General features: G+C 42.2%; 2 protein-coding genes across 6 annotated transcripts in view; one reads left to right on the top strand and one right to left on the bottom strand.

Annotated features, from left to right (window-relative positions):
• tafa1b (TAFA chemokine like family member 1b) overlaps nt 1-7,901 on the bottom strand; it is a 158,751-nt gene extending 150,850 nt beyond the window's left edge. The window contains exons 1-3 of one of the 4 annotated variants that reach the window (XM_010795270.1): nt 5,451-5,573; nt 5,248-5,357; nt 4,900-5,036 (exon numbers count right to left, since the gene is read on the bottom strand). In XM_010795270.1, coding sequence (XP_010793572.1) covers nt 4,900-5,023 — 124 coding nt within the window. In that variant the 5' untranslated portion in view covers nt 5,024-5,036; nt 5,248-5,357; nt 5,451-5,573. Of the gene's footprint in view, nt 1-4,899; nt 5,037-5,247; nt 5,358-5,450; nt 5,574-6,497; nt 6,712-7,312 lie in introns of those variants that run through there. The other 3 variants (XM_010795271.1, XM_010795268.1, XM_010795269.1) reach the window with 3 other exon arrangements.
• LOC104966124 (stromal interaction molecule 1) overlaps nt 1-24,020 on the top strand; it is a 583,137-nt gene that overhangs the window by 336,807 nt on the left and 222,310 nt on the right. The gene's annotated exons all lie outside the window — the stretch shown is intronic.

The raw sequence follows: 24,020 nt of genomic DNA, 5'->3' as shown, positions 1-24,020 counted from the left end.
GGTCTATGAAAACAAGCCCCAAAGAAGCAACACATACATGATGTTGTGTCATTTGAAACCAAAACTAAGGCCTCAGGATGACTTTAAGTAGTATTTATAAAAAAAAAATTAAAAAAATCCCGATCCCCGATTTTTTTCTCCCGATTCCGATCTTTTCAAAATCACGTTATCGGCTCCGATCCCCGATCACGTGATCGGATCTGGACATCTCTAGTGATTACCCCTCCCTGTATTTAGTCTTGTCTCTTCCTGTGTTCAGTGTTGGTTCGTCTTTTGTTGGTGACTNTGTTTCTCGTCTCGTGATTACTAGGGATGTCCCGATCACCTTTTGTTGCTCCCGATCCGATTCCGATCATTTGATTTTGACAATTTGCCGATGCCGATTTTAAATCGGCATCGGCAAATTGTCAAAATCAAATGATCGGAATCGGATCGGGAGCAACAAAAGGTGATCGGGACATCCCTAGTAATCACGAGACGAGAAACAGCCGGGCAGGGGAGGAGAAACACAAGGGCAACAGGTGAACACAATCAGACAATTAGACACCAGGGAAACTAACGACAGGGAGGAAAAACACAGAGAGAGGGACGAGACAATACACAAGGGAGAACCGAACAGCAAAATAAACCCAATACAAGACATACAAAACTAAAAACGTGACAAAACACAAGAATCGTGACACCCAGACCCTTAGATGTAAAGTAAAAAACTTCAATAGCAATAAAGCCAAAGCTGAGCTCTATAGTATTTTTGACAGTTTGTGTTCTTAAAGCCAAAGATGCTTTCCCTGATTTACCAAACACTTCCTCTCTGATTGGCTTGTTTGTCCTTATGATGCATCTCTCCTCATCAAAGTAATTACATGTTTTCTTTCACATCAAAGGTTTTTTTTTTTACACGAAGGAGAAGGAAGCATTATGGCACATTGAACAATGAGCTCATTAAAATGCCTTCCAATCATCTGAGATAATACTTTACAAGCCGTTTCAAAATAAGTGGATGAAAACACAGCAGCAGCACTGCATTAAATATCAGCCATTCACCATCACCCATTTTGTGTAAAGGGTCATATTTTTCATGTACATCTGAAACCAGCATCCCTATGGCTACCACTCAGAGTTTATTTCACCGTTTAAATACGATCAGGATATCATTTTCAGAATAAAGGGTTTAATAAGATGTGATCGCTCCGATATACACTGCATATGGCTGCCATAAAAAAGGGTCAAACTTAACGTCGGCAACAAGCTGCTATCAAAGTGTAACAGGCAGAGTAGAGTTAGTTTTACAGCTGCACCTGCAACAGGATCCTGTTGTTCTATTGGATCTGAGACTCTCTTAAACTGCCCTGTCAGAGTCATAATAAAACAAAGCAGCAGCTAAAGTGTTGTTATATTCAGATATGGCCCCGCTGGGTATTGATATATTATGAACATGGCTGCTGTAAGGAAACTACGGCTGAGCAAAAGGTATACAAATACAGTACCTGCCAAGCGTTGCCTCAAAGAAAACTGACAACTTAAATGTTAACACTTCATTAATGCACTTTTTCTATTTAAGAAGGGACTGCACATTAATCCAAATAAGCACTTGACTTTGACCAGATTTTTCCTTATTGACAGGTTGATAGCATTAAAAGAAAACATACAAGACACATAAGCATATACAGAAACACTTCAGTCAATGTATATCGGTCACACGTTCACTGGCTTGTGTTGGAGTCTCATACTGTCAACAGTGCCCTGGTTTGTGCAGCAGTGGTGTTGGCAGGGAGTACTTTTGCTCGTTGTGTTGGCAGGTGAGGAGAGTGCCGAATCGGGCTTGTGTGTGTCATGTCACATTCAGCTCATCTGTCAACGTACTGGATTATTTCTTGAGAGACCAGAATTGGCTGCCCAGAATCAGGCCGCCATCAATCTTCCGCAGCAGCAGAAAGACGCAGGGGGAAGCTGTGAGAAGCGGAGGCTCATGGGAAAGGGAGCGGCACCGCTTTCCGAGCAGGTGACGAAGCAGTCAGGAAACTCGTTATTCAATCTCCGCCTCAGCGGTGACCATGCCGATTTGTCACGGAAACATTTGAAAAAAATAAATAAATGGGATACGGAAACTTTATCTCAGCAGTCACATTCTCGTTTTTTTTTTTAAGTATGCACCGTCAGCTCACTGTTGAAGAAGGCGGATGCGCCGATTTCTCAAATATTGTCAGATGCTCCAACAGGCCGAGGGATTAGATTTATACTGAGCTCCACATGACCTTCACTTCCTCTTCAGATACCCGCACAGCCCCTTGTCTGTGCATCTATGCCTATGTGGGATGCTTTGGGAGTTTTTGTACCACATCTCTCAGACAGTAGTCCGGGCTGCATGCCAAGATCCAAATAAACTTATTTCAGGATGTTGTCTAACTAAATACAATCTCCCAAGTTCACTTCATACCTTGTATATTGTGTCCTGAAAACCATACATCAAATTTAAAAAAGCAGCTTCAACTGTCTTATCAGCAAGCAAAAAAAAATTCATCAATAATCTTAGCAGATGGAAAGGCAAGTGTGAGTCCATTAATCTGTTTATCAGCACAGACATCTTTAAATCGTGTAATTCTCACGCTTCATTAGCGAAAACAATTGTAAAACTTAATTTCTGTATGGTAGAGAGTATATCAAAAATATTTTCATCGTCTTTTAGAAACACGAGAATAATTTGATTACGGATAAACAGCAAAGCATGAAAGCCAATGGATTGCACAAGGCAAGACATCTTTTTTCTTTTTTTGCTACGTCCTACATAGCCATATCTATTTATATCTGAGGGTTTTGGCCTCAATGAAACCAGAGAGCTTCTCAAATTATAAAATCAATTCTAATTCAAATATTCATCATAGCATTTCAATTCTGAGAGAGCAGTTCTGGTTAGATCGGTTAACGCCACTCCACGGCTGAGTAAGATTGATGTCAGCTTAATCCTCTTAAAAAAAAAACATGATATACTTTAAATGGTACAGTTTGCCGAGCAGCAGAGAAGGACTGTGTTCTCTTTGAGTGCCCGGTTGTGATAGACAAATATCCCCAGGAAGCCTACAGATTAGGATGTTAAAATATCACGACACATCCTCACGTTATAATTTTGTCAGCTCCAATTAAGGCTGTCATCCATCGCAGATTCAGAAGTCTTCTAGAGAGTAATTGTGACATTTTAACAGACCATCGATCCAAGGTTGATTGCATCTATTCTGTAACTCCTCTTTCGTTTGAATACTTCTTGGTGACGTCAATTAAAATCGTCTGGCTCAGCCTCAATCAAATCTAACACCATGAATGAAATCTGAGACTTAAAAAGCCGGAATCAACAGAGTGTGTTTATCATCCATCTGTAGAGTGAAGGCTTGAATGCTCTTAGACTTGACGTGTCCTGAGCACAACTCCAGGATCCCCAGGGGTGGAGGAAAACACCACACCACAAAGGCCTCTGTGAGAAAATGGTGTGTAAATGTGTGAGCATGTGCATGTCCATACCCGCCTCAGTGTTGTATGTAATGCAGAAAATGTGGTCTGTCTGACAGGAAACCTTCCAAAGAACTCTGAGCAATAACTATCCTTTGCCTCTTCTGGAGCTACACCCCGGGTAGTGATTGGAGGGAGGGGGCTTTTATTTTTTCCTTTCTTTCCCTTTGGGACTTCTGCATTATTCAAGAGACACTTACTGAGCCTTGCACTTCCTTGTACATCTTTGGCACCAAGCTCCACTTGCCAACCAGTCAGAAAGAGAAAAAAAACACACAAAAACTGCAAGCCAGCCTTTAAAAATTCATTGGAGCTCTCTGTCGCTCATCCCTCACCCTCTTGTACCAATTAACGGGAACCGGATACTTTGAGAACTTTCCCCCCCATCACAGCTTGGATTTTCCTGTGTCAGCTCAACAAAGCAAAAAGTACGCCAATTCTGAGAGATGCTGCCTTAAAGTCACCAATGTTCAACACAAGATTGGGGAATTCGTTGCTGGACTTTTTCTTCCCCCCCTCTTGCTGTGCTTCAATTACTTGTCTTTTTGCTCGGCAATGCGACACACACAAAGGGGAACCAAGCTGAAGATAGCATCAATGTTTAACAGCTAGCTTGGCTTCTGGAGAGAGAGCCACTCTGTGTTCGGCATGGAGTCACACTCATTGTTAGAAGCTTAAAGAAAGCCTTTGCTTTGCTCAAGAAAACCTTTGCCTTCCCTTTAACAACCCCACATAGAAACAGCTGGAAAGCTTTTCCATAATCAGAGAATTAGATCCGCCTTGCCGTCTACCCTCCACTTTTGCCCCTACGGTGCAGGAGGCGTCAGGCTTAATTGCCAAACGTTCAAAGTGCAAAAAGGGGGAAACATAATTGTCATTTCCTTCTAAGCCACAGTGATCAAAGCTCCCTTGGCTACCAGCACAGTATAAGGATGTTTTGCCTACAGCTCGTCCTATTCGTAACAAGTCTTCCAGCTAATTTCAGGGTGTAGTAGTAGTCAAGATTTCTTTGCTGCGCACGTTTAAATACACTCTTTATTCAAATGTCAACAGAAGTGTGCAACTCAGCCAAAGAACCAAAGTGTATCACTGTGAAAGTACACATATGTCAATAGAACCACATGTTTATGCTAAAATAAATAAAGTATGACTAAACAAGAGCACATAACTTGCAATTTGAAGCACAATTAGCATTCGCTTTTGCTAAACTGTGCGCACGGTGAATCATCATGTTAGAGAGTACCATACTGTGGCAAATCATTCTGACATAATGCAGCAGCCATGTTGTTGCTTTTTTTCAACAGCCAACGATGAGAACTGCTCTCCCCATCAAAGGCAACATCTCGCACTTAAACACTGCGCAGTAAAACCGAAATCTGTACAAAGAGGTTCACGTACCCAGGGTGAGGATGTCGGTGCGGCCGGGCCGGGCCACATGGTGCTGCTGGATGGTCTGGTAGAGAGTGGCCTGGCACAACAGCAGGAAGCCCAGGCTAATCCACATGGCCAACAACCAGGACATGGTAAAGCTGAGTCTGCAGGAGGCGCACAGCAGGGGGGGAAACCACAGGGAAACATTTGTATTACAGCGTGTCTTCATACATATTTACAGCAGACACATGCTTTAATGTGTCAAACAAAAGAAACATATTAGTATTCTGCTGCATTGTCGGATATAACCAATACATGTTTTGTCCACTACAGTATCTCTACTAGATGTATTTAAAAGGTTTGTGCTTTTCTTACCATAACGTTGGGAATGAAAAGAGAAATAAGATAAAGAGGCTTCAATAAAACCCCTGCAGACTCAAACACTCAATCTTGACAATATAGGTCTCCTTCAAACCTGTTTTAGCCTGAAAAGGACAAATATGAAATTAAAGTACAAAAAAAGGAAATAATCTTTTACAGACGGCATTATTTCTGTCATCATCTGTTATGGAAATTACAGTTTAATTGACAACAGCAGCAGCCGTATTCCAAATGTTTGTAAAGTATTGAATTTCTAAGCACGAAATGCCTTTTTCAGATTAGTTTAGCGCCTGCCTGATGGCTGCTGAGGGCCAGCATATGGAGACACGCCTTAGCCCTCATTGAATAATGAGGTTCTCCTCCTTTCTAGGTTTTATCAGCGCTTCTCTCTATTCAGGACCCCGCAGTGGGAAATGTAAAAGCATCAACCCACCTCCTTTAAACTAAACTCCTGCTTGGTGTGTTTAGGCTCCCTGCCGACTACTGATTGGACACATTTATAATCCTCTGTCTGATTTTAAGAAGATTCTATTCCACCCAAATCACTCACTATATCAGATATCACAGGGACTGTCTAAATGTTTTTACTTTTGTCAGTTTTCAAACACTTCAGTGACTCTGCTGCTCTTATGTGACAGTTTCAATCTTTCACCCCTTTAATGTTTGATTCTACCATATCTCAAAACACAGGAGAATATTAAGCAGACACATGAGCCTCAGGGAATCTCTTCAATATAAGCTTCCAACCATGGATATTTCACATTTAAATAAAAGTATTCGGAGCAGAAATGTTTCAAATGTCTGCAGAATGAAGTCAGGCCTGATCCACTGTGTTTCCACAAAGCATTAAAGCCACTGCTTGCCGTTTACCTCCAACTAGACCTCTTTGTGTGTTAATCTGAATAAGAGATTAAAGCCATTAGGCTACTAAATGTTGGCCCATGTGTTCAGTGCCCTCAGTGACATTGAGACTGCTTAATAATCAGAGAAAATTAAACAGCACATTGTAAATCCCCACCCCTGCGCTATATCCAACATAATCCGCGGTTTTGTGGAAATGTGAGCGGGTCCCGTGGGTATGTTTTCCATTTATTTTTTTAACAACACTATTTTCTGTTCAGCAATCTGGCTTCATATTCATAAATATCGTTGCGCTTGCATGGATATCTGCATATTGCATGATATGACGGAGCTCATCCCGGTGATCGGAGGCATTCGTGCCGAAAATAAAATGTAGTTCTTACCGGCGGCGTTTTTACTAGAGGTGAAGGCGCACGGCAGACTTGAAATAAACACGAACAAACATTGCCATCGTTTTAAAGGAACTTCGGGAGGTAAGGGAAGCAGCTTTCAGGAAAACAGAACTCTTCCTGTCCCCGCTGCAGCCTCGTGTTAACAGCGTTTGAAAAAGCTTTCAAACAAATATCCCTCTTGTTTTCCACTCGGATAAAAATCACAGTAAAAGCAGTTTACTCTCAGTTTTGGAATGTTGCGTAAAGTCATCGGAGGACAGCTTCTTTCTTTATGCGTAATTGGTAAATCTCGCAGCGTGGATAGTAAATGCAGTCGAGGAGTGAAAGCAGCAGACACACCTGCAGGCGCACGAAGCACCTGCGTTAAACATGGATCCAACAAAAAGAGTCTTGATTTTTTTTTTTCTTCTACTGCAGAGACAACTTTCGTGACGATTCCCTAACAACACGTGTGACTGATCCTCATACAGCAGGGAGATCGAGGTGCCACAGTATTATTTAGGCTGCCATTTTATCGATGCTTTTAACTTTTTTGCATTTCCTTAGATTAACTTCACTTATAAAACGTCTTTAAGCATTTCGGAGTATCGTAAGAATGTTTGTTTTACATGTAATACTTGTATAACTGCTCAAATGCAATATTGGTTTGTGATATTTGGGGTGTTTTTAGTGGAAGCTCTTTTTTATACTTCACTATGCATAGAAGTCGTTATCTAATCAACACATTTTTCTTCATTCCTAAAACATCCCCCACCCTCCCTGTCCCCAAACACCAGAGGTATTCCTTGAAAGTCTCACACCCTTACCTGAGCAGTGTGTTCAGAAGGAAAGGAGCTCAGTCGAAATCACTGCCTCCCTGCCAAGCAGTCTCACTTCTCAGTCTTAAATCCATCCATAGTTTGAAGCCAGTGATTCCCGCACCAAATTCCAGTAGCAGATAAGCCAAACACGGCAGAAAAAGGAGCTATAACGCAGTTTTTCTCTCGTTTTTTTTACCTCCGCAATATTCTCAGTTCAGCTCCTTTTGGAAATCCTTGGGCAACACAATCACCAAAAGCACCCAGTGTCACAAACTGATCAGCATCTGAGTTGATGGCAGGCTGATCATGTCACTGCTGTATCAGCCACATGCATGCAACATCTCCTGTCCTCTTCTTCCTTCAGTCTGTGTCTATCCCCCGTCAGTAGAAGTCCAACGTTGTGATGACAGGGAGCTAATTTACCCCCCCTTCACTTGTCGGCTCCTTCTCACGCGTGCGGCGGAAGGCTCCAGTGGAATGACTGCTCTGTCTGCTCTTGGCTGCGTCCCCCCATTGAGAAGCTGTGCTGATAGTGTGAGCCTCAGTCCTCTCTCCAACGCACTAAGTAGAGAGTCTGTGTCAGAGAGGCAGAGCGGGAGAGTGTGTGAGTGAGCGTGCGTGTGAGTGTGTGTGTGTGTGTGTGTGTTTTACAATGTAGCCCAGCTGGAAAGAGAGAGAGAGAGCTGAGAGAGATCACATGTCTTAAAGCAAGACTGCCCACTTCTGCATCAAGACTTCATCAGCAAATGAGGAATGCTTTATTAACCCACCCCTCTTTAGATCCCAGCCTCCGAGACGTTGAATGTGTTCTCCATTGGCACATGTGTGTGAGTCTAAGAGGGTGTGGGGGGAAGATGACTGAATGTGCCTTTTCTTTAGTCATCACCCGGCAGCGTTTAAGGGGTGAGAGTGAAATATGCTCCAAGCACAGCACTTTTAATAGAAGGCAGCGTGCCTCATTACGGCGCTTCAATCACCATATTATCTATTACTCCTTCTACATGTTTTTGTGGTGAGGAGCCTGGATTGGTTTTTACGGCCTGTTCTTTTTGGAGGTTTTCCCACCGCTCAAACACACTTGCATCTGCAGCGGCATGCCTGAAAGAGCCTGTGAGCATCTTTCTGTCACATTCCTCACAAACTGACCCTGCTGGCTCTGAAGGAAAGGACAGCCACTGTCTTTTGTGTATGTGTTAGCGTGGGTGGTTGCACGTGTGTGTTTCCGCTGTGCCTGAGCCAGGCAGGCAGGTGAGAGGAACCAAGTGTTGTTTGTGTGGATTAATCCTTTTTTCCAACACATTTCCTTCCATGTTGAGGAGCTCCCCTTTAACTTATTGCACTGTTAACCGGAGGTGTACAGTATATGACAATCCCACGCACCTGCCACAGCTGAATCACTCACAGTCGGACATTTCACTGAAAATGAACCCTATGCTACTCAAAACAATACACAGCTGAGGGGCTAAATAAGCTGGCAGACAGTGAGGATGGTGCTGGTATTGTGGGGGAGTGCAGACAGATGAACTTGATGATGAATATCTGGAAACACTTTGTCCTGGAGCTGGAACTGCATCCTGATTTCTTTGTACTGTATGCTTTGGTTGTGTCAATACAGTTTGTGTATGCCTTGCAGTGCAACGTATCCTTGTGACTCTTTGTGTATGATATCGAACGTTATTGCTAATTATTTCGTATGTTCAACAATACAAATGAACTTCTGCTTCTGCTTCATACTTTCAAAAGTTAACTTTGAGCTTTACAGAACATAACTTGGTCGACTTGGTTAGGTTTAGTACAAGAGCATGGTGCTGCTATCACCACCTATCATACTTCTGTTTAGTTATTCAAAGTGTAATGTGAATACCCGAGTGGATGTAAACCGAGACCTCCTTTTGTGGTGATAAATTGGGGGAAGTTTTGCAGCAGTTATTCCTGTTTGAATCCATGTGTTGTGTTTTTTCAGACTGCGTCCTTTGTGTTCAAATAGATCTGCAATAATCTAGTGTGAATGCAGATATGAATAGCGAAGCTGCCATCTGGATCTCTGTTGGGTTAAAGCACGCCACATGTTAAGTGACCAGTTTCACATTAAACAAGAGCCGCAGAGTAATTAACACATTGATTACTGCTCCTACGCTGTCAAGCTTTATTAGCACACAATGGCTTGATTACCAATAAATTGGCTTATTTGTGTTCGTGCACATTTGTTGATGTTCCCTTTTGTTGGGAGCATTAATTGCATGCACGGTTGAAATTCATTTTGTCTTAATGTCTCTATGATCTGTCCCATTGGACTGAGATGAAGGCGTGAAATGAAACAGGCCCACAAACAAGCCTCAGAGGAGAACTTAAGATTGAAGGCATCCAATTACTACATGTCCCTTTCAGTTCCGATGTGCTCTACCAACAAAAGTCTCCCATTTGTATCTTCATTTTTTTCCGTTTGTTGATTTGTTGTGGTCTGTTACTTTTCATTCTGCGTCAGGCGGAGCTGTGTTGGGAGAATGGACAGAGACAACAGCATTTCACAGTAATTCTGGATTGTTGTCCTGGTCCCTCTCTTCTCCGTCTCCCTTCTCAGGGGCTTCCATCATTTCCAAACAGCTGTCGCTACAGCCCGTGCCAAGTCCTAACCACAACCGACCAATCACTGGCCAACTCTGTGTTTGGATCTGGGCAGCCCTGTTAAACAGAGAGGTTTGCCAACATCGCTCACTTGCTCTCCATCTTTCTTTCCCATTCTGTCATCCCCTTTATTTTCCATTTCTCCCTCGGGCTAATAAAACTCTTCTTTCCAGTGGAGCCAACAAGCTTTAATATGCACCCGGTAGCTATACCAAAACCATTTCAAAGCCCCAGCCGTCGCTGGTCTCCTGTAAAATATGAGCCCTCGTCCACTAATATTCCTACATACGTCTCAACATCTCTCACTGAAGCAAACCAAGCATTTCTTCATTTGTCGAGGGGAGCTGTTTTGTTAGTAAACCTACTCTCCGTAGACACTTGCTCCATAAGCCATTCTATCAGAGAAAAAGGTAGAGTGACACAGGAAGGTGGAGATAGAGGGAAAGAAAGAAATTGCCAAGACAGATTAAGGCAGGCAGAGAGAGAAAATTCATTTTGAAGAAGTATACAGCGGCAACTCTTGGGGAAGAGAAGAAGATGATTAATGCAATGGAGGAACATGATCTGTAGAAATAATTTATTTCACATTTATCTGAATATCCTTTTTTAGCAATTGCTCACAGGTACACTACTGAGGGGCCTGGCTTCAAGGAAATTGTAGATTTTTAACAGTGGACTTTTACGTGTATAAGGTACTCTAAGGTTAGTGGATTTACAGTTCTCCACACATAAACCTCTCTGGCTTTACCTTCAGCTTTTCTCTACCATCAGCAGATCCTGAGAGAACAAACACTGTTAGTCAGTACAAACCTTACGAGGAAAACACAAAAACAAATTGTTATTTTATAGCCAAAAAGATAAATGATTTTTGCTGTCGCGTCCCTAATTACTTTCTCATTTTCATCAAGAGGGAAATTCAAGTCAGTTCATCACTTACACACTTCACTCTTCTATAATTGGGCAATTTTTTATTTACTAGTATTTATAATTTTATTTTTTTCAGAAGTAGTGTGGCATATCACTGTATAAAGCTTTAGGGAGGAGGTTGGGTTAGATGGTTGGGCATACTATATGTGTGCCTGTGGTAAGTTGCTTTTTTTATGCCATGTCCTTTTCCTAGCCTTCAACTGTCATCTGTTGGTACAGCTGCCCCTTAGTCCTATTAGTGCAGGGCGAGTAGATAGTAACCTGTGGTCCTTCTCTGCCAGATTGTGTATGTTGTCTTGGCATTGCAGCCTTAAATTGTGTTTTGCCTGTGCCTGTTGTTATGACCTGCTTGCTTGTTATAGCCCTTTCGATTTGTTTGCTTGTCCTGCCTGCCTTCACACTACCGACCATAAGAATGCCTCTACACAAGGTAAGGACTGTTTTCACTGTGGCTGCATTGTCTCTGGAGTTTGCTCTTTGTCTCCAGCTTTGTGATCAGCTGTTGAACTGTCAGTTTAAAAACAAACCTCTGTTTGGAGACTTCTAAAAGTGAGATGGCGTCAGGCCTCAGTGACATTGATGCAATGGTGTCAGGCAACCTGAGCTGCCTGCTGAAGTCCACATGCAGCAGCCAGTAGGTAGCTTGAAATAGTATATTGTTTTACACCCTGGACTGTGGTTCTACTGTGGACCCGCTTTGAATCGACCTATTGAATGGCCATTATCACCGTCCTAAATAATAGTTGGAAGGGTGCTGCTAAGCCTGGAGGTTGAGAATGCCATTATCATCTATTCACATGGTTGCTCACTGATACAAATACAACAAGGGGTAACCTTTATCAACCTTGGACTGGAAGAGAGGAGGAAGTCTGATAACTTAGTAAGTCTACTTAGGGTGGGGGAGAGTTCATGGATGGGCCAAGCAAACACAGGATTTGATCAGAGTACGTTTCCCCTGTTAAAACTGAAAGTCGAAGTTAAATATGACCTTGTTTGGTTTCTGGGCAATTTCGTTGTTATTCTCCTTCTTGCTACTGATGCTTGGGCTTGAGTGAACTTTGAGGAGTCTCATACTTCTCTCAAGTGGTTGGTTTACTGTTGATGTTGAGAGAACTTAACTAACTAGGTGAATTGTGGCGTTCCTCTGAGTGCAGATTTAGGTCCATGTTGTGATTGTTTCATACTTTTTTGGACAAATTATCTATAATCAAGTTTCCTTCCACTACTTAAATATTAATACCATCTGCATATGCTGCCTGAGATGTGGGCATATTTATGTTGATGAACATACTACAAACATTTTAAATCTTGGCAAACAAATAAGACGCTGTCACTCTGCATGCTACCCTTTCATCCTTTCATAACAAGCAACATCTAATAATCCATCAGAAGCCAGGCTCTCACATCAAATGGTAACATTAAAGTTTGTGCACTGAGCAGTTTATTTACATGTCCGAATGCCATTCAGTAAATGATTTCTTAATTTGCTCAATCAAGAGTATTATACTCACACTAAGACTATTCAAATAATCTTATATTGTTTCTGAAATGATGCTTTTTGTAGTTACATTTGTAGTCAGAGTATATGTGAGTGTCTATGGAGTGTATAATGCACTAAACATACATACTGTTGATAAACAGCACTGCAGGGAGAAAATCAAATCATCTGCATACAAACAATTCCAGTCTTGCAGATTTATTTACTTTCGTTGTTTGAATATAAAACACTTTTTCTGTCCTCTTGAAAAATGCTATACAAATCATAGTTATTATTGTTATTAAATTGGCTTTCACTACCTCACCTTTGAGATAATGTATTACTTACGGCATATTTGCACTCAAGCGTATTGAAATAGCTTTCAATGCTTTTTTGTGTGTTGTGTGGAAAAAGCATATTATTAAAGATCTGTGTGCCGGTGCCTTTCTCCCCCTAACTCCAAGGGAATATTGCAACACATTCAATCATATACTGTAGGTAGCAATGAAAATAAGTTGTGGGTTTTTTGTGTTTGAAGTAGGTCAGAAATTCTCTGCTTCGTAATGCGCTGGGACTCACCAGGTCTCGGCAGGGGACTTTTCCTTTCCCTTGCCAGTTCAGGACTGAGGAGTAATTGAGCACTAGACGGCTATACTCTTGGAGATGATGGCAGCCATGGAAATGTCCCCTCACAGACCAATAAAAATGTCCTCTCCTTCTTTGCTGTAATTGGACCAGGGACAGTGGGGTTGGGTTCTTGCCCGAGGAGACCACCTGTAGAAATGCTTTGCTCAATACACTACTATTAAACTGATGAGACAGGGGACTCACTGAGAGAAGAAAAAGCGTGATAAAGAGAATAATGATGATGAAAACAAGGAGACAAAGCCCCCCTGCACCCACTGCATTTCACTTTTCAATTGCAAAAGGAGCAGACGTGTAATTGATCAAAGCTTCGACAGAATGACAGCTGTCAATGTTCCTCGACACGATTTCTACTGATCACAATGTAGACAAGGAGTCAGAGTTAGACAGAGTGAGGGATTTCTCTGACTGCTTGTGCTTGATTTATGAATATTGGGATTGTTTGATGATAAGACTCTGGTTTACAGCTACCATGTGAATCTAATTTTAAACTGTTACAATAAAATGTGACTTACATGCAGATCCTCAGTCTTTAAATCTTTTTGGTAGAAATTGATTTACGTTGAAAACATCGATAGTAAGCTACCCAGCGAAAACTGCACTTTACATTATTTAGTGTTGATTTTTAAACCTGCATTAATTGATTTGTTTGGTCACCTGGGGGGGATTGCAACACGCTGTAAACAAGACGTCAACATAATAACAAGATGATACTGTCTCTTCACTAACAGTTTGCTTATTTTTGCATCCAGGCGACATGGACCAGCATTCCTTCTCATTTAAAGACTCTCCGTTGAGCTCTGTTTATGTCTCCTATATCTCCTGAGGGAAATATCAGCCTCTGAAAGCTCTCCTGTGTTCACTAGCCAGGCACTAACTCGCCTGCTGTGTGGAGATGATGCTGATGAGAGCCATGAAAGTGAACCAAAAGTTTTTGTTTTTACCTTCAAGCATGGATGCTTGGGCACAGACCCAGGGGCCCAATGTGTCAGGCATTCACCTACAAAATGTCACTCAAACACACAAGGTATAAATAGACCAAAAAGTGAACAGACACAAAATGAACACAAAGAGATACAAAATAACCTCAAAGAAACCAAATAACTAATTTCAGGCTTCACAGTACAACAAAATAGAGGCAAAAAATCTGCCCGAGATATTTGAAATTACCCCTGAACATGGACATCCTAAAGTTTAGTGGGACTGTTCCTCCGTTAAACCCTCCACATTGGGGCCTGCTGACTTTGTCCAAATTGAAAGATGAAAGCCTTGCACTGCTGTCATTATTTTTCTAAATACCTGTTTTACAAATGCAACCTTTCTTGTTGTTTTTCCAGCTCGGTTACATGTGAGGATTTCAACTGGAAAAAAAGGGAAAAAACACACATCAGAGCAGGGGAATAATCACAGACTGAACGGAGTGTTAAGGCCTTTCAATGTGAACCTCGCCTTGGGCAAGTTGAGAGTCACTGAAATGTTTTTCTCTGAGGATTTTTGCAGCATAGACCTCGAAGCAGTGCAGTGAAACAGGTTTGATCCTAAGCTGACCCGTACAAAAGGCCATGACCCCTTTCAGTAAGAGTCAGTTTTCACTTTAAAAAAACACACAGACAGAATCAATTCCCTCCATATACAGTTACAGAATGTGCTGAAGAAAACGTTTTGATAAAAGTAAGAGAGAAACAAGAGATAGAGGAAAGAGAGAACTGGCTAACAGATAAAGTGAACCAGGTAAGGCATTCACACTCGATCCCCATTCAAACATTCGTCTGGCTTCTTTCCTCCGCTGCATTCATGCTGCACAGCCAATTCCAGGGCGATAAGCCGGTTGTGTGCTTCTCAAGGTAAGAGAGTGAATAGAGCAGTACAATATGTTGCCGGTGCTGAGGAGGGACAGAGCCTACAGACTGACCTTCCTTACGCCAGCTTTACTTCAGTGAGGGAGGAGGGTTTCAGAAAGGGCTTATTCTACTCGCTCACCTTTGACCTGTCTAGCTGCTCAAGCCTCCTGTCCATCACTCACAGAGAAGCAGAAAAAGAGGGAGATAAGAAAAGAGATGGCTTCAAACTCTGGAAATGGATTAAACCCTATGTTGCTTTAGAGTGTGGAGATGGGGAGGAAACGGGGGAGTTGTCAGCCGCCGCCTCCATGTGTACAAGTGGATCAGCAGGTCACGGTATATTAGAGGGTCTGGAGTAACCTTTTACGTCAGCCAATGAGACAATGGTGTTCAGCGTTTTCCCTCTACTGACAATTATGATCTGTTGAAAGTGGCAGTGAAGCACTGAGGGGAAGAAAATGTTGCCGCTGCAGAATGCCAAAGACCCAGAGTTCCACCCACGAAGGATTACTTTTTCCAATACGATTCACTGGAGTTGGATAGCGACTCAGAGCTCTTCATTGAGTGGTACTAGGGATGACTCAGCTATACTTGAAAGCAGCATTATGGAACACACATCTGCTAGAATGACTCACCAAGTCTAGATAAGAGCGACTGCGATTTAATCCAGGACAGGACCAAAGGATCATGCAACAGGAAATGAAAATCATCAAAAGAAAGCCTTTGTGTTATAGGAATAAAGTGTGTTTAAACTCAAATGTATGCTGTGTGAAAGAAGCACGTTTGTTGTCCTGAATGTTTTGAACTCTTAAGGACCACGGCTGACCATGACAGACAGTTGATGTTTTGGATAACGATGAGCCAGTGAGCTGTAACAACTCGCTCCAGCAAAAACAAAATCTCCTACAAGTCTCAAAGGAAAGCTCTGTGAAGGAGGCATCCAATTCCACCTTCCTTTCAGCGATCGTCCGCCAGGCACGCAGGAATGAAAGGAGCAGGATTGAGAGGGCAAGAAAGCAAAAGAGATTGAGACGTCCAGAGGAACGATGGGGAGAGGGAAGCAGGCGAAAATGCAGAAAAGGAACGAAAAAGTATGAAGCAAAGAAAGGAAGAAAGGTGGTGGGAGGGCCGGGGATTTTCTTCACTCACTCCTTTTCTCCCTGTGGCGATGTAGCTGTTATTTACTGCGGCCTCTACTCCCCGGTGGGATGGGAAGGAAATGGGCTCTTAACTGGGTTTCCATATATCACCTCCTGACACTGATGCTTGTAGTTTTGGAATGCCTACATCTGATGTTTCGTTTTAAAATCAATTATTTACAGAGTATCTAAAGAGCCTTGCAATTCATCACTGCTAATTGCAGTGCATCACCCCCTGTAATCGATCATGGCGGCACCATCTTGTTCTAGTTCAACTTTGTTGTGTGGATTGGAGGAAAACCGGTGAATAGAACTGTGGTGACTTACAGTGTGAGCTGTGAAATGATGGAAACAAAATCACTTAGGGTAAGTTTATCATTCATAGCAAACAGCAGGAGAAAATGACTGCATGTTATCTGCAGTTATCGTGGATGTATGAAGAGCATTGAGGGGCCTTCTGCTTTCCTGTGAGAGTTGCTGGGTGGCACATGAAGCCAAAATGGCCTGACTTGAGAACTTCCAAGGATCTTCCAGCGATCTTCCTGATGTGTTGGGTCTAGACCTAACTTTATCTGTAGAGCACGTGCACTTATGTTTTCTACAGGCCTCGCATCTGCTCCAGCACATCTGGTCTTGGACTAGTCAGATGAATGGAGAGGGAGAATAACTCCGGATTTTATGTGATTTCCAGACGTGTCTTTCCCATTGTAAGTCATTGGCAAAAAGAATGGTGGGACCCACGGTAACATGGGTAACGTCTTCCGGCGCAGACTGAAAACTCATCTCTTTAGACTCCACTTCGAGCGATAGAATTACTAACAAAGCACTTATATACTAATAAAGGACTGGCTTATCTAAAGCCAGTTGAGTAGCACTTGAAATGTTTGGCTCTATGAAACCTGATGTACTTATATGATTCTGTTTTCTTCAAGTTTGTATCTTGTTGGTCGAACGCACTTATAAGTCAGCTAAATGCAATGTAAGGTAATGTAATGTGACCGACGCAGAAGTTGTATGGCCGGCGTTTGGCCACTATGAGAACTTTACTTCAACACCCGGCACTCTTCATGGGGGCTTAAGAGTTATCTTAACTTAGCTAACACTAAGCTGGCATGTCACTCTGCCTGCCATGCTTAAATTACGAAAATCATTTTAGGGGAACCCATACATTTAAAGAGCATTTTATCTCACAAAAGATATAGAAAAACTCTAACCATAATTTTCAGTGACAGGGATTTGTCTCGGACATTAGGCCACATGTAACCACCACATGTGTTTTCCTATTGTGTTGCAGAAACTAATGAGCCTCATGAAAAAGTCCCTTTATTGCCAGGAAAGCTGTGTGCACCTGTAGCCCACAGGATGTATTAAGTTGTCATCCGCTGTGGAAATATGTTTAATTTTCTACTCATTGTTTCTGCCCCCGAGCAAGAGCTTTCACAGTCTGATTGCTTTTACATGAGGCTAATGAAATATGATTGCATTATGAAGCAATCCAATAAATACATTAACCTTTACAAATCAAAACGCGTCAACCCTTCTTAGCTGTTGCTGTTTGCCTAAAATTGGCTGGATTAAACAAAAACACAATTATCCTCTTTCATTTTTGGTATTTGTTGAGTAAATGGACCTGTTACTCCTCCTCTTAGTATCTCCTGCTTATCTCTCCATTATCAGAAAAAAGGGATGTTTTTGTTAGTTAAAATGCAAGAGACCTTTATGAGCAGCACAAACACTGAAAATTGCATCCTACACAAGGGACATTCTCTTTATAGCTGGAATCGCTGTGAATTGATGAATTTTGCATGTAAATGACCTTCTCCACACTCATTATTTCTGGATGCAGTTCATGTCAATATCTTCAAGGCAGATGGAGACAGGCCTGACAGGAAAGCGGGGGGTGTGGCTAATATGTAGTAAGAGCAAGGTGAATGATGGTAAGATGATCAGAGTGAACGAGGTGAAGACAGCGGGAGAAGATGGGGGAAGCGTGAGCGGAGGGGGGAGCGGTCTGATTGACAATTTGCATCCTCTTCAGAGGGTATCAGGGGACATGATTGAATCCAGTCAGGCTGAACCCATTAGGGGAGCGCTGCTGTCGGAGGCCGAGCAGAAAGCCATTCACCGGCACCCAGTCCCTGCTCTTCACCGGTCTCCATTTATATTCATGCCAAAGCTGAGTTATTGAGGAAGAGGAGTGAGAGAGAGAGAAAAAGAGGGACTCAAGCGGGCCACGTCCAGCCATCCGTTTGCTATTTGTTCTTACCCATTGCCAAGATCGCTCACTTAACCTCGGTGCGACTGATCCCATTTGCATGTGATTTTCATGGGTCAATATGTCTATAAATTGGATGCAAATTGTAGACATGTAACATCTCAAACCACTTAAAAGCACCTCGCAAAAATATATTTAAAAGCTCTTGGGAAAATTCAAATGTCATTTGCATTTTCTGTTAAATTTGTCTCCTTTCATTAGCCTGCCTTTACAATGTTGCTTTAACTAAAGATGTGTTTTCTTAGGAGACAGCCATGTCAAACATATTTGACATGCCAAGATCGCTCACTTAACCTCGGTGCGACTGACCCCATTTGCATGTGATTTTCATGGGTCAATATGTCTATAAATTGGATGCAAATTGTAGACATGTAACATCTCAAACCACTTAAAAGCACCTCGCAAAAATATATTTAAAAGCTCTTGGGAAAATTCAAATGTCATTTGCATTTTCTGTTAAATTTGTCTCCTTTCATTAGCCTGCCTTTACAATGTTGCTTTAACTGAAGATGCGTTTTCTTAGGAGACAGCCATGTCAAACATATTGGTTGAACTGAGGCAATTGCACCAGGTTTTCTTGGTTCTTCTAAGTAATTCCCAGGTGTGATGGGAGCAGCAGAGATGTACTACACATGATGTGAGAAGCCGCAGTGGCTCAAGGCTGCTGGGAACAGTTTCCCTGACATCCGTCCCACCCCTCATGTTTTCATTCACTCCAGCCAGACAGTTGATCCAGAACAGCGCCTGAGAGTTTGACTAGGTGACGAAGGGGGTGGAAGGTTCTGGAGACTCTTCCACACATCCCCATTTATCTCAGAAACACAGCATGTACGCCCAAAGCTAGAGTGCTGCAGAAGTCTTGGTTTGTACCAGCCAGCTGTCAAAATGGAGAAGGTGGAACCACGCCGGCAGACTTCTTCTACTCAAGAGTAAAACCAGGAGTTCTTAGAAATCTCATCCTTTCTTCGTGAACACTTGGATTGGGCCTGTTGTTATCTGCAGCGTGACTCAGAAGTAAGCAAAAAAGAAGGAACACTGGCATTTGAAAAGAGTAATATTCACATTTGAGACTGTATCTTAGAAGTGCACTCAGTTGGACGCCAAATTGCCTATTAGGCTGTTTTCATAGAAGCTGCCATGGCGCCACTAATCCAGTTTTGCTTCTTGCTTTGATGTAATTAAATAAAACACAAATTCGATTCGGAGCATTTTAGAAATCCAGCTACAGCTCAAATAATGTTGAAACTCATAAATATAAGGGTCATTTGAAGGAGAGGTAATTCGATGGACACTCATTCTCTTGGGACTACTGTGGAGGTTCTGGCCATCGAGACGAAGTCCCTTTACTGTAAACGTAGCATCTGCTCCTAATTTGCCTTTCTGCATTTCTCTTTCTTCAACTGTACCCTTCCCCATCTCCAGCCTCTTCCTCTGGGATTCTGAGGTTTAAAAAAGTCACAGAGGGATCATGTTCCAGTTATAAATGTCCCAATTAGCAGGGAGTGGATGGAGAGGGTCTTGAAAGAGGTACTTAAATGACTGGCGCAAAAACATTGCCAGGCCATAGTTTTTATTTAGGCAGGCTTAATGCAGGCTATTGACTTCACAATGAGGACCAGGATTAGGTCAAATATACTTCACTCACTAATGCATGCCTAATGGTTCTGCTATAGATTAGCCATAAAAGTGGATGATCATAAATATTGCTGGATTTTAAAACATTTATGAGTGAAATCCAATGCTGTGCTTCCAAAATTGCGAGTCACTAAGCGGCGTTGGATCCAGATATATGCTTTGTGTTAGAGAATAAGTGGGGAGTGTTTGGACTCAGCACAAATACATCGATTCCAGCATCATTCAGTTCTACTCTACACGATGTGTTACTGTTTTGAAGTCTACTCCGTGGCTCTTTCTCCAGCTGGCATATCCACAGCAGAATAATGATGGAGGAAGAAATGTGAGTTTTCAGGCTTTTGGAGCTGTGTGTTCATGCTGCATTGCCATGGTTACTGCTGTTTCCTTGGCACAGCTGCCCACAAGTGCCTGCTTCACCTGTCACTAGCTCATCCGTCAACTTTTGCAAGTAACCCTGCATTTTGAGTTTTTTGTTGCCTGTAGTGTGTTATATATACGTTTGTGTGCATGTAAATGATCTTCAAAGCTACACACTCCCCACTGAATGAAACGCATCCATTGGACTCCTTTGTTTACTTCCGTAACATAGTGACAACACTATGTAACACTCACGCTTCTATTGGTTAGCGCTCCATCACATTATACGTGATAAGGGGCGGGACATCTCTAAGAGGTTCAGCAATCACGACAGAGCTGGCCAGCTAACCAATCAGAGCAGACTGGGCTCTGGTTTCAGACAGAGGGTGAAAAGAGGTGCTGCACAGGCAGTATGAGAAAAATAACACTTTAAAGCATGTACAAATGTCACAGTAAAGGCACTAAATACATATATTAACCTGAATTGAGCATATTATGTCACCTTTAGTTAAGGGTATGCACAGCTCCATCTGTGAATTCCCAGAATCTCTGACTGCTGTAAATGATGGCTTTATTAAAGCAAGAGAGAAACCTACAGTACATGGCAAAGTTGCAGTGAACAGTTTTTGTAAAATGTAAGGAAAGGGGCTTTCACACCTAATCTCCTTGATTCTATCAAAACAAACTCTGGTGCCTGTCTTTAGTACAGTTCATTTAGGCTGTAAAGGTGTGAACGAATACATTTTTAAATTGAAGTGACTATACTGAACCATTGTTATGATGCAAATGTGTATCTTTTAGCAGTAGACCTCTTCTCATGGTGACTGTAATGCAGTAACATAAGCTATCTATTTAAAGTTTTATTAAAAGACTATAAAAGCCACGGGGAAAAAAATAATAAACTGCCCACTCAGATGTAAATAATAGGCTGCTCAGCCATTAACCTCATGTACAGTGCTCATACAAGACAGTCCTGTACTGAACTGAATGTTACAGCAACTAGCAAGAAAATGAAATGAGCTGAAGTCACTCCTCAGCCTTATACACAGCACTGTGTGAGTAGATGTAATGGGTTATGCAGCCTCTTAAATTGGGAAAAAACCTACTGTCACTGACTAAAATCTTTCCCCTTCAACGTCAGAAAGGCGTTTTTTCTCATTCCCATTTGGTTGGTTAAAAACCGTCTGTTAAACTCTGGTGAAAACTACAGCTGTATTGAACCAATTTCAACCTGAATCTGGTGCAGATTCCTTCCTTCTCGTTTGTTTCTTGAAAGAAAGCATATCATTTTATTATGTACATTTGTTAATTCAGCATTAACTCAAAATGAATGTGAACCCCCTTGAGATGGTGATCTCTGGTCTCTGTATAGCAATGTGAAGTATATTTAAATGGGGTCATTTTGTAACCATGGCAACACGTATGTAGCAATTAAATTAATTGTCTGGAACTGACTCCTAGATATCTTTCAGCAGTTGCCCAATCAAATGTGAGTAAAACAAGTGATACGTAGCAACCACACCGTCCCCCTGTCATATTACTGTACAAAAGCCTATTTTTGTTTGTTTGTCATTTCTTATAATATAGGCTACTGTTGCAGTTCAAGTCTTGGCAAATAATTTGCATAATTAGTCACTTTTGTGGCACAGTAATGCGCTGCATGATTTCCTTTTTTTATTTTATTCTGATTTCCCCACTTGGGTCCAAGCAACACTGATGTACAATCACAGTCAACAAAACTGTCCAATCATGAGTTGCCTGAGAGTCCAAATGAATTTATGTTTGCTTATCTATGTTTGTTTGTTAAATCCTTTCAGGGCTGGTAGTCTAGGTAACTTTTTCGAAAAGTAAGATGCAATAATTTTTCCGTTTTATCTGCATGTCCATGCCTCTTGTGCAACAACTGGTGAGATAAGAAGCTGCAGCGGTCCATGCATCATTCCAGAATTAGACTCTCATTAGACATTCATTGCATACTTTCTCCTTTTATTGTGCTATGAATCACTTGCTGACTTACATTAAGCATTCTGCTATCCACATCAATCGTGCCTCTTACTTTTCTGCCGCCAATCTCATCTTCCTGTTCATTATCTCATGCAGCAGATACAAACATAATGTCTTTCTCTCCATCGCTGTTCCACACCAACAAACAAGTAACTGCACACATGCTACAAAGAAAATCAAACAATTAGTTTAAACAATCCCCGCTCTTTTGTGTCCTGCAGTGAGCGGGGTCAGGAAGAGGCTGGCAGCAGATAGTGTGTGTCCAATGGATCGCTGCTCAGGAGTCAATTAACCGCGGCCTGTGCAAATGAACAGAACAAGGGCGCAATCAGCTCCAATCTCCCGCTAAGTCCGACTCATCTATTAAAGCACGCTGGTAAATTGACTGCTCTGGACTTTAATAAGATGAAACTTAAGTGGTGGAGGTTGAAGAGATTGTTAAGAAACATGGTCTTGCATTTTCAGTAGAGGCAGATAACAAATGTGGAGAAAAGATGCAGGCATTGATAATGCGGGGCGGGCCCTAATGAAATGAGTTTCTGAGCACGGCCCGCTCAGATAACCTCCCTCACTACATCAGCCTTGGCATTATCAGACGGGGCAGTGTGCGTTACAAACATTTTTTATTAATTACCTTCCCGTAGCCACGAACGCAGCTCCAGTCACTCCGCACCGCTGCCCCTAAACACTAATCCAGGAAATCCAGGTTGACAATCCTCTCAAGGCTGTCCTCTTCCCTTAACATTCATTTCCCCCTGCCCATTTTACGAAGGAGAAAAATCCACTGGTGACATTTTAGGTCAAAGATGATTTCCCCTGTGTGATTTAACCTGCCCCTCCTCTAGTAGGCTACTGAGCAGATCGATGAGATGTGTTTACCGCTCACTACCTGCAGTTTACCAACCAACTCACACCACTCCCCATACATTTATGCAATACTGACTTACTGCACTGTGTATATATAGCCTAATGTAAGCCCCATGGGCAAGGCTGGATCGTGTGCTGCTCACAATAATGTCTCCATATTCAAGCAATTTGAGGTGTAAATAATTATATTTTATACATAATGTAGCATGCGATCAGAGGTAGCTTTTAAACAATTTTCATCCCATCACCTTAAGTAAAGAAAGTTAATGCATCATGACTCTGGGTTATTGGCATCTTGTCTGATATTAATATATGTATGGCGTTACTCTATTTCCTGCTGAGGCCTTGGATTTTTTATCCAATTAATTCGGGGAAGGGAGACGGATGAGACAAGAGGCGCGTTCACACCAAGTACTTTTCCCACAAAGGTTCCTGAGAACTACGATTTAGTTGCGTTTACACCAAAAAGTCCCAGGAACTCAATTAGTTCAAGAGAACCTTTTTTACCCCCTTTTCAGTCCCTACTAGAGAGCAGGGACTTTCGTGGGAGAAAAAGGTTCCTGTGTCTGATTGGCTGGGCAGAATGCAAACCACGCCCCGTCAAACTCCCAAAAACTTTTGTGAAGCCGCCATTTTATTATCCTCGCATTGCATTATTAGCATTAGCATTAGCCCAGCGCAGAAACACAGAGAGTCTAACTTATGGCAACACAAAAGAAAACATGGGAGCGGTGGAGATGAGGAGGTGTCGGCGTTCTGGCCGTTTACTCGGAAGGCTTCAGTAGAAGCTGCTGGGATTCCCAGCAGCTTCTACTGAAGCCGGGGATTTTGGGCGGCAGTATACGCCGTGAAGTTGTTTGCGGCCTGCCAGTAAACCCAAAGCAGAAGAAGAAGAAGTGACGTCAGCGGCTTCATTTGCCTA

The sequence above is a fragment of the Notothenia coriiceps genome, unplaced genomic scaffold (assembly GCF_000735185.1).
Source record: "Notothenia coriiceps isolate Sejong01 unplaced genomic scaffold, NC01 NC01_scaffold00037246, whole genome shotgun sequence".
Lineage (NCBI taxonomy): Eukaryota > Metazoa > Chordata > Actinopteri > Perciformes > Nototheniidae > Notothenia > Notothenia coriiceps.
Note: the sequence above shows the minus strand (reverse complement) of the source record. Positions and strands in the feature narration are given on the sequence as shown.